Here is a 12118-nt window from a genome sequence, read left to right as displayed (position 1 = left end):
TATAGTCTTATTTTTTTACATATCTTTATGGGATTTATCTCAGTGTTAAATATACATTGGGAGTTGGAAGGCACGGACTAATTACGAAATAATAAATATATTTTTTAGATCATTTAATTTTCTCATGCTTAAACTAATTAAAAATGTAGATTCAGAACTGGTATTTTGAAATTTGAGTAATAATATATATATATATTTGTATTTAACGATTCTTATAAATTGTTGATTTTAGTATGTAGACTTCGTTTATTATGAAGTACAATGAAAAGGAAAAACTAAGAAAATATTGATATTATTAATCTTTTTATGATGTTTGAAAGTTATATTTGTTAATATAACATCTTATATATACATGTTGAACGTATGATTGCATTATTCAAGAGTGAGTAGCATAATTACTTATAATACATTTTAATTGCCTATATATATGTATATTTGTATGATGCAATAATTTGAAGAAATATATATTTTCTTGTTCTTTTGTTTTAATAAATGAATTTGCAATACTTCATTTATACATTTTAATCGTTATATGCTTAACTATACATTATAACTGATGTGTTACTTTATATTTTTGAAAAAAGTGAAACTAATTTTTAATTTATCTTTAAATGTTCATTTATTCTATTTATTTATTTTATACACGTATAATATATAAATTTTTTGGTCAAAGAATTCTACAGTGTATACTTTATTGCCTTATTAACAATAGCTTAAAATTCATTATTGTTACTAACAATTTTTTTTTTAATAGTTGTTATATGGTTATAGAAGAGTCTACAAAAATTGGGTCTAAAATTTTAATAACAAGGTAGATTTTTGAAATTACACTAATTCTGTTTAACTTTTTTTACTTAAATGTTTTTTGCGCAACTTTTTCTAAGTTCATTATCTGGGGGATTATAAGATGTGCACTAAAATTTTCTATAATATATACAAGATTTAATTATTTATTTTATTTTGTTTGACAATCTTATCTTTTATTATGAAAATAAAAAGATTAGACTTCATATTATAATGCGGAACAATAATGTGCACCGATAATGCATAATAAAAGTAAAAAAAAAAAAGAAGCAATATATAATTTAACATTTATGTTATTTTATGAATTTAAAATAGAATATAATTGAAATGAAAGCAATATTTAAAAAGAATTTTATATATAAAATTTAATTTCTGCTATAAATTAAAAAAATAGTTATAAAGAATGGGCTGTTATATATATTTGCTATAAGCATTAAGTAAACTCCGATACATAAAGCAGAAATAACTAAATATATATTAATAAAAAGAAAAAATATCTTTCTTCTTTTCTGTTTTTTATTCTAACTTATATATCATCTAGCTATTAGTAATTTTCTTTTAACTAAAATACAAAGGATAATTTTTGCCTGAATTCTTTACAAATTTAAATAAAGAGTTTACTATGGAAATTACTAATTTAAATTGAAAATATTTTTTGTTGACGTATGTTACAACTTTTCATATTTACTGCATACATTAGAATGGTTCCAGATTTTTTGCAATTTTTAGTAGTGTTCCCAATTTCTCATTTTTTTTTTTTTACAAAATGGTGTCATTTTTCTTTATTAATTTAATTAAAATATCATAAATCTATGGAGTCATAAGAATGGTAAATATAATTTTTATTTTCACATAATTTATAAATTAAAAAAAAATAAAATATATATAAACTGGTAATATTTTGCTTTAAAATTGTTGTTTACAACCATACGGAAGCAATTACTCTTTTCATAAGTTACAAAATTATAAATTTTTATGAATTTTTAATGCATATTATTGTTTTCTTTTTATAAGGTTAATGGAAGAAGTAATCTTATTTTCAAATTAAATTATGAAAATTCAAGGTAATTTGTTACATAATAGAAAGTATTGTTTGCATGGTTCATTTAGTTACATTAAATGTAATAATTTATATTTTAAATTGTTAATCCCTTTTACATTAACATACATTTATCCTTGAAATTTATATATTTTTCGTACACATAAATTTTACTGTAGATCTAAAAAAGAACATATTTTTTATTCTTATATAAAATTAGACGTATTAATATTAATATTGTTATATACATTATTATTAATAATAAATGTTTTATGAAGTAACAAAAACAAAAAAAGTAAAGAAAAAATTTCCTCATTTATGATGTACCGGTCATTTTTTACTTAGCTATTCGTGAAATAATTCTTCTTAATTGCTATAAATAAAGCATTTAAAGTAGACAACATTATTTTAATATAGTTTTATTTTTGGACTAAAATTACGATTATAACAGTATTCTTTAATATTTTTATTTTGAAAAAATATATTTTTATAAGTATAAATTTTTTATTTTTTTTTTATCCTTAAATTTTACTAAAATAATTAAGTATTATAATTTATTATGAGAAAAGAATTTATTTTGTTGTAATAATTCACTATATTTAAATAAGTATCAAATATAATTAACACTAAATTGTTAGTAATTATTATGTAAATTTCCTTATATGTAATAATTAAATAATATACGTCTTATAGATAGTATTTTCGAATGAGTTATTCAACAATATTATTCATTTGTTAGTACATTTATAATAATTGTAATTATTTTTTTGCGAAGTTGCATTTTTTAAAAATATTAACAACTTTTAATGATAAAAAAAAGTGCAAAATGAATTAAAGTAAATCAACTACTAGCACCTGTATGAAACATATACAAAATATAAGTAATATATGTAGAGGGGACAAATTATAAAAAAATAAAGATAATATCAGAGATAAGGTAATTATTCTTCCTTTTTAAAAAATTTCTATATTTACTATTTTAATATAGATAAGACGATATTATAATAAGATAAATTTAAGAAAAGGTTTCCATGATTTGGAATATACGTTATCTTATATATGTATATGTGCAAACATAAATATATATATATGCATTGTGACAATATACTGGATGAGAAAATAAAAATATAACATTTTTTTAATATATGTTATTATTAAATAATTTATAGTACAGATATGATGTCATTAGCAATATTAACAACATAGGAAAATTAACAAACTCAAAGGAAAACAGATTGTTAGAACCATTAAATGAATGCAATAAATTATTTGATATGTATAAGAAAAACTTTTTTGATATTGTGGAAGATATGGTGAATAAGAATCTGAAAAAAATAAAAATAGAATTTAGACTCTTTTAGATAAAACAAATCGCGATAATGCAGATAAGCTGCATTATTAAAATATAGTAGCATGTAATAATATCTCAAAACAGGGTAATGATAAAATGAGTACACAATTTAAAAATAATTTTAGAGTACTTTTTTCTGCATATTTACTTAAACTTTATTGAGCTGCATTAGTGGTATTCGTTAATTATTTGGAGTTTTTTACATTATTCAGAAAAATAATTTTTAAAACAATAAACTTTTATTTTGCATATTTAAATTATATAAATGATCCATTTGATAAAAAAAAGGTGAATATTTTTAAAAGAAAATTTATTCTCTATCTTTAAAAAAATTAAAAAAGTAGATAAAAAGTGGATTAATTCACCAGAAAGCTGCATAATAATATATAATAAAAAAAATATATATATATATATATGTTTAATGAAAAAAAAAAAAGAAAAAGAAATATTTCACGTATATTTTGAAATTTTGAATTAGTGATTTAGAATTTATTACGAAGTAAAAATCTTTTGATTCATCTTTTTAGGGTCTTTTACGAAAACTCCGTATTTCATATTACAACAATATATATACACACACAAATTTAAAATAAATAATCATTTTACCATATTTATATTTTCTTTTAATTTTTCAAGGTATAAATTTTTTCCTTTTTCTTTTTTCAGCGTTGCGCAGCAATCTTAAGGTGTGCAATTAAACTTCTACGAAATTTTGTTATAACGATTATATTAATTACACTTAAATTTTGTAGTAACAATTTTATTTAAATATAATCATTATATTTAAATTGTTTTTCATTTCATAATTTAATTAATGTCTAATAAATGTTTATATTCTTTCTGAAAAAAAATGTACTTCCATAAATCCTCAGTTTTTATATATTTTATTTTAGTTAAAATATAAACGTACACAATTTTTTCTTTGATAAAATAAATAAAATATTATCAATTTAGTGAAATTTTTTTTTTTTTTTCATAATTTTTATATGTAAGGTCCAAAAAAAAAAAATATGCAAAATTTTTAATATGTAAATGAATATTTTATTAAAATATAACTTCACATTTTATCTATGTTTTTTTATGAAAGAAAAAAACAGTAAATATGTGATCAAGTAAATTTTTATTATTCTTGAGTGAAATTATATTATACATATTTTAATTATATTTTACCATTTTCTTATCCTTTTAAACGGAAAAAAAAGGTAATTTTTGAGTTAAATTATTTTGTTTGATCGTTAAGAACTATTTAGTGCAGAGGTAGAGTTCTATGAAAAACAAAAAATAAAATAAATTTTAAATTTTGTAATTTTTATTTCTTTATTTATTATTAACAGAGAGACCTTAATAAATAAAAATTAAATAGTTAAATACAAGATAAAAATATATGTCAATTAATTCTTTTTATGTGTTAAAAGTATAAATAATTTAAAATAGTGATCTTCTATGGAATGTGCCAATATGTATATATAACATAATAATATGCAAGAAGATATGGAACTGAACTTCGTAAAAATAAGTATAAATTAGAGCAATAATATATATATATTTTTTCTTTTTAGTTGTATTAGAGAAACTAAATAATTGCTTTTATGTATAGTATTTTTGCGCTTATATTATTTTTTTAATGTACATAGCAATAGCAAAATATCGTAAGTAGAGAAGTTAAAAGGTTCTGTACTATATTACTTTCTCAAGTATGAAAAAGCTTGTATATATGATTTTAATAAACTTAAGTTTTTTTTTCCTGCGAAATTTCACATCAATCTGACTAATACATATATGTCACTAATTATTTTGTACATATGTATGATGAATTAATGTCGAAGAAAAAATCCACCTGTATGAATGTTAAAACTTTTTTTGCTACCATTTTTTCTGGTGAGAAAATTGTATAGCTATTTTTGTTTTCAGGGTTTAATACACCTATACCCTTCTCTTAAATATAGAAAATATTACATTTCAATTATTACTAAAATATTTAATTTTTTGAGCTAATACTCTTGTAACTTAACGTATTTAGAGGAACAAATGTTATTCTATTTTCATATAAATTGGATTCTTAATCCCCTTATTATATATATTATAATATTATGTGCTTATAAGTTATTCCAATTAAAATGTATATGTTATTTAAGATATTTAAATTTGTTGTTGAACTTTAAATTATCACACCAATTCACACGTTTTAATAGAAAAGTTAGTATAAAATAATGAATATTACTAGTAATATTCTGAAATGTACATTTATTTTTTTTACCTTTATTCCAGAAAAATCATGTTTGAAGGACATTTTTCTTATTGATAAATAATTGTGTAGATAATGTGGAAATACATATGTAACCATACAAAATATTTGCAAAAGTATTGATTTATATTTTTATATATACATTAGTTATATATATATTTCAATATTTCATATTTTTATATTAGTTTAATTTGTTCATAGAGTTGTACTATAAATAAAGATAATATATTATAAGTAATTGAGAGAAACGTATGTTCTCAGTTTTGACAAGTCCCGTTAGGAAATGTAATAAAACTATTTTGGGTTACATCCAAATATTATATTTTTTTTTTTGCGTGATCCTATCTTTTATTTTTGTTCACGTAAATTTAAATAATAAGGTGTCCAGGTATTTATGTTACATTCAAAATAGAATAAGGATAAATTGTTCATTTTGTTTTGTTTTAAAGGTAAGAAAAAAATAATGATGTTTCTTCAGCAATAAAAGAATATAGAAGAATGCCATTTTTGTAATTTTAAAGGATTTTATTATTTTCAGAATGGTATTCATAATGGGTACATTTTTTAGTAAGTACAGTGTGAATTTATGAACTTTATAAATTCGACATATTAATAGTAGGAGAGCATTATAATAACAATTTTGTTAGAAAATGTGTATTATAAGAATAAGTATCCGTTGAATTATAACTATTTAGATGTTTTAAGTATAAAGGACAAAATAAAATATCATATTCATAATTGTGTTTTAAATATCTTATCAAAATAGTAATACATAATATTTCTGTGATGACTAATCAAAGGATAGAGTAAAAGGCGATTGTACAGAACTATAAAAAAAATATTAAAATATAAATAATTATATTTTAGGAAAAATGCATATTTTTAATGATGTGAAGTAAATTTTTTTATTACACTTTGTTCACATGTAAGAACGCAGTTTTACATGATAATGTTATATACACATGTATACCATGTAACATAAATATAAATTTGTCTTACAAAATTCCTTATAAAAGAAAAAGAAAAAACAATTTCTATATATCTCTAACCTTATTCATAGAAGAAAATTTAATATAAACGTTTCTTTTAAGTTACTTCCTTATGCTCATCAAATAACATAAAAATAAAGATAAAAACTCTATATTATAATTATTTAATACTATTTTTATATAATCTAAATAATGTAATATATCTTTTATACCATACGTATTATGATGTTTACCAACCAGCGCTAGAGGAGGTTTGGGCATATAATTATTATTTTATAAATAATAAAACGTAACATTACTATATAATCCATTAAAAAACCATATTTAATATATATTTTTTATTAAAGAAAAAAATTATGAATACTTTAATTATAATTCTTTTACAACTGTGTAATTTATATAAAATGTGTTTTACGTATTTTATACAATGTAAATTTAGAATCGTTATGCTTATTCTCTTTTAAATTTGTACATACATGAACACAAATCTTTTTTTTTTGCTTAAATGAAAATATATTAACACATAAATAGAAAAAATAAATAAACAAAAAAAAAATATATAGAAAATGTGAAAATTATATATTTATAATTCTTAAAACTCGTGAATTTTTTCTTATAATATTGTGAAAAAAATAACTTTGATGGAAATAAGCTGATAATTATTAATATCCATTGTTTTCTTCTATTATTGTTATTTAATATTATCATAAATTAAATTTTGAAAATTATTAATATATATTAAAATGAAAATAAAACAAAAACACATAATCCTTATTTAATTATTAACATTATTGTAAATATTGTATTATTTAATATATTTTCTTAACGAAAACAATGTTTTAATTTGTGTTTAAAATTAAATTTTTATTCATTAATAATTCTTTTATTTTATATTATATGTTTTTTTTTTTTTTCATTTAAGGTCATTGTAATTATTATTATATATATAAATATAATAATATAATGGTAATGGGATTATCACAAAAGTATTTCCACATAATTTAAAATTACTAAATTTGTTTAGAATTAATTATACCTAGATAACTTAAAATTTTTTTCATTTTTTTTTTTTTTTTTTTTTAATCTTATATAATTTATGAGGAAAGCGTCTAAAATTATTTAATTAAAAATGTTTAAATGAATAAAATATTATGAATTTATTTACTACGTAACAATTAAAATATAATATTATTAATATATATATGTTTAATATTTATAATATAATAAACACATACTAATTTAGTATTATATTATAAATGAAATTAAGGGTTTTATTTCCCATTTATTTTAACTTTACATTTCTTTCCTTTTTTTTAATAATTTTGTTTTAATTTCCCTTGAACTAAATATTACCGTTTATTTATTTTAACATGTGACTTCTTAATTTCATTCATAATTTTAAAATAAAATATAATTTTAAATAAAAAAACATAAAATATTGAACTTTTATAAACTTTTATTGAATAAATAGTATAGAAATCTGTTTTTTTTTTTTTTTTTTTGTGTATTTATGGGAATTTTAAGAGGGTACAGTAAGAAGGGGGAAATTAGTATGTTTATGTCATCATTTTTTACGAAAGCATTTTTGCTTATTGCTTCAGTATGGAATTTGGAACCTTTATTTGATGATGTAATAATTTTACTTGCAAGAAATTTTACATTGTTTTTTGTACTTATTTTTAATATTTTATAAAGTTTTTTTCTTTTTTAAGTTAAAAAATTAATATGTTATATAAAAACAAATATATTATATTAATGTTGTTTCCTATCATATTTTTTAGAACATCAATAAAATCTTATTAGACAAACAATGTAAAGTCCAGGATGTATTAAATTTTAAAGATAACAGATCCTTAGCAGAAGTTGGAAGCAAGTTTCAAAGCATGAACGATGATTTTTGTGAACATATAACAGATGGAATCAACAAGAATGACTTTGATTATTTTCACAATGTACGACAATTAACGAATTCATATTATGATCAGAAGAAATTTCCTCATTTTGAAAGTCCTAATTATTTTGTTTTTCAAGGTAATAAATTCCCATCCTATAATCATGGTAATTGTCCAAATTTCCAAGATAATGATGATTCACCATTTGATGGTGATGATGATCCATCTTTTGAAGATGCCAATTACCCAAACTTTGAAAACAGAAATTACTCAAGCTGGCAAGGAAGTAATTATTCACTCGCGCAACGTAATGACTGTTCTCCTTCTCCTCGAAATAACTATACTCCGACGCAACGATATGATTATCCTCATGCGGAAAGAAATGATTACCCATCCTTCGAATATTCTAATTTCCCAAATTATGATAAAATGTATTTCACACATCCTAATGATGATTATATGTCCGATGAAGATGATGATGATGAAGATGATGATAATAATTATTATTCACAGATTATTGACAATGAACACACATCTTTTAAAAATAAAGATATATCCCATTTGAAAGATTTTTACACAGTTACAAAGAATAATGATTATGACCATATAAAAGGAAAATTAGTGAAAAAAAAAAATTCTGATATAGAAAAACATTTTGACGCGTATTATAAAAAACATGACAAGAAAATTTCAAAAAAAATACCGTTTTTATCAACGCTATTTTTTGTTGGTAGCGTAGCATTATCTGCTATGGAATATGTAATAGTTCCCATTATATTGAGTGTCATATCATTTGTACTAACTTCTTATTATATTAAAAAATTAAAAGGCAGAAAGAGAAAAAAAAAAAAATTAAAACGTATGTATATGAAATGAAATTTCTTTTCTTTTCTCTTTTTTTATTTTCTACCTTTTAATTTTTCTTCAGCACCGTTTTATTTGTTCATAAGATATTAAAATATTAATTCTTTTTTCTTTTCGTGTATTCATTTTTATATTATCATTTAATAAAATATTTTATACCTAATAAAATATTTTAAATAATATGTTGTAGCATTAATACACACAGAAAATTTATTACACATGCTGTTAGAATAATGTGTAATAACACCTATTATGTATTTTAGAAATAATATTGTTCTATGCCTGTATATGTATAAATATATTTTTTAAGAGTTATTTTAATAGTAGGATTATAATATTTTGTCATAAATCTTTTATGATTTTTATATTTTATACATTCCTTTGAATTAATATCTTATACTTCCTATAGGAAATTTATTTGTTACATAAAGGTATATTTAATTTAACAGCTTAAATATTACACTTGTATAATTAGTATAATTAATGAAATCCATATTTTTACATAATTTTATTGAATTTATGAATTATTAATATATTTATACATATGTATAATAAAACTCTTTAAATATAGTTTTATTTAGACATTATGGCACTTAAAAAGTTCTTTATTAAAACTTTCAACAAAAAGTTTATATTAAAATTAATGTTAATAAAAATATGTTTTAAAAAAGTGTAAATACTTTACATATTTCAAATGAAAATTATTATAGATATGTACAGAATATTTTAAGAGTAAATCATTCGTATATTTTGCTAGATTTTTTGTTGTTGATATTGTGTACTTAATTTTTATCATGAAAAAATGTAAGTTGAAAATACAAAATAGTGTGCTCACGTAAAAGCATGTCGTAAAAGCATATTTATAATATAACATAAAAAAAGGTAAGTAAATTGGGAAGTGCAATAAATTTGTTATACAATTGGATACAACATTCGTTAAAATAAATTTGTTCTAAAAATACAATAATAATTCCTACAAAATGGAGTAATTTCATAGGATATTTGAATTTATGTACAACTTTTATTTTGTATCTAAGGAAGAAATTTATTTTAAAGAACAATCTGTTTATTTAAAAATTAACTTAATTACAAAAATAGGAGAATCCATATATAGGTATTTTCATATGGTATGTTAATTTTTCTTTTAAAATACATATATTTTTTTGTAGAAAAATCTTTAAATGTGTAAAATAAAAGAAAATTGTATTAATGCATTTATTATAATTCTATGAATTGATGTAAAAAACATATCTGCTTTTTGGGTATATTTGAAATGCCTAACTTTAATATTTTTTATTAACTATATGATGAATTTTTCAGCTTTTCATAATTTTGGTTATTAGATTATAAAGTTAATATAGCTTCTAATTTCATATCAGAAAAAAACTAAATATGCAATTGATTATTCCCCTAAAAAAAATAAAAGAAAAAAGAAAAGAAGTTTAAACATAAAAAATAAGAAAATGCAGGAAGAGTTTTCTGAAACAATTGGTATATTTATGTGCAATGTTATAAATTCTACAGAATATTACACGATACTATAAGAGCCGTAGTAATAATCGTACAAATGAAATTACAATAAGTGAAACATTTGTAACTAATATATCATATGAATTATAATATTTAATAGAGGTAAAAGAAAAAAAGAAGACACTTAAAAAAAATAGTTAATTTGAAAGAATAAACAAAAGTATCATAATAAATGCATTTTTAAAAAGGAAAAATAGAAATGAAATACTGATAATAGATTTATGAATGTCGTATTTGATGAGAGTATGATAAAAGCGTGATAGTTAAACTTCACATATTTCATAGACACGAATATACAAAATTTTAAAAAGCAAAAATATGGAAAACATCAACGTATACTATTAATCAGTTGATATTAGAAAAGTAGAAGGAAACAAGTAGTAGCGAAATAATTAAAAAAAAAAGAAACTTGCATCTAATATATGAACAAAAAAAAAAGGTGTACACTGTAAGAGTGAGAATAAAGTAAATTAGCTTGAAGCATGGAAAATTGATTTTAAAAAAAAGGAAAAGGGGAATACTTAAAAAAATGAAGTTTTTAATAAAGATCTATTTTTGCAAAAGGGGGTAAACAGAAATGAAGGGACATAGGAATTCGTTAAATAGCAAGAAAGTTGTAAATTAAAGAATATATATGCATATATTTATTTAAACTTTTGCATGTATTAAATGTAATAAAAAGATACAGGAAATATTATAACTTTGAAATCGCAAAGAAGCAAAGTATACAAAGTGGCGCAGGACAAATGAAAACAATAATAAATATAAAAATTTATATACCCTAGATTATTGTGCTGTTTATATATATATATGTATATATATGTTCACCTTAATATGAATTGACATATATAAGTACATAAAGACAGAACATGTAATACATATGAAAACAGTGTAATTATACCCTCGGAAATGAGAATTGTAAAATACTGCATCCATATATTAACATGTTTAATAGAATACATTAATACAAAATATAGATTAACAAGTATATGCTACATATAATTAAGGTACATAGTAGAATATAATTTGTTAATAATATATAGGTAAAATTAGGTCACGGGAATAATACAAAAGTCGTAGGTAATTAGTGTAAATTAAAAATATAAAATACAAAGGACAGATAATTTCCTTTCGCAAACTATAGTAGATAAATATATTGTTCTCTTATTTTAACGTTGGCTATAAGAGTGCATTACTCAATATACAAAAGTAAATAAGAAAAATAACAGATTTTTAGTGAATTTAAAAGGTATAAGAATGAAAACGCAAAACATACGAATTACATGTGAGATTAACTTAAAATACATATTTCATTTAACATGCTATTACAGCTGTTTGTAATTTTCCTCGTGCTAAAATTTATATTAATTTTATAATAATGACATATGACTACGCATAATGTGG

At 20.3% G+C, this 12118-nt stretch overlaps 1 protein-coding gene across 1 annotated transcript; it reads left to right on the top strand.

Moving 5' to 3' along the window:
* Positions 1 to 7938: 7938 nt before the first annotated feature.
* PmUG01_08017700 (Plasmodium exported protein, unknown function) lies at positions 7939 to 9196 on the top strand (the record flags this gene model as incomplete). Its single annotated transcript, XM_029004324.1, has 2 exons — positions 7939 to 8058; positions 8210 to 9196. 2 exons carry the CDS (start codon positions 7939 to 7941, stop codon positions 9194 to 9196), a joined length of 1107 nt encoding a protein of 368 aa, XP_028861024.1.
* Between the last annotated feature and the right edge of the window lie 2922 nt (positions 9197 to 12118).

Source organism: Plasmodium malariae (genome assembly GCF_900090045.1).
Source record: "Plasmodium malariae genome assembly, chromosome: 8".
NCBI lineage: Eukaryota > Apicomplexa > Aconoidasida > Haemosporida > Plasmodiidae > Plasmodium > Plasmodium malariae.
Note: the sequence above shows the minus strand (reverse complement) of the source record. Positions and strands in the feature narration are given on the sequence as shown.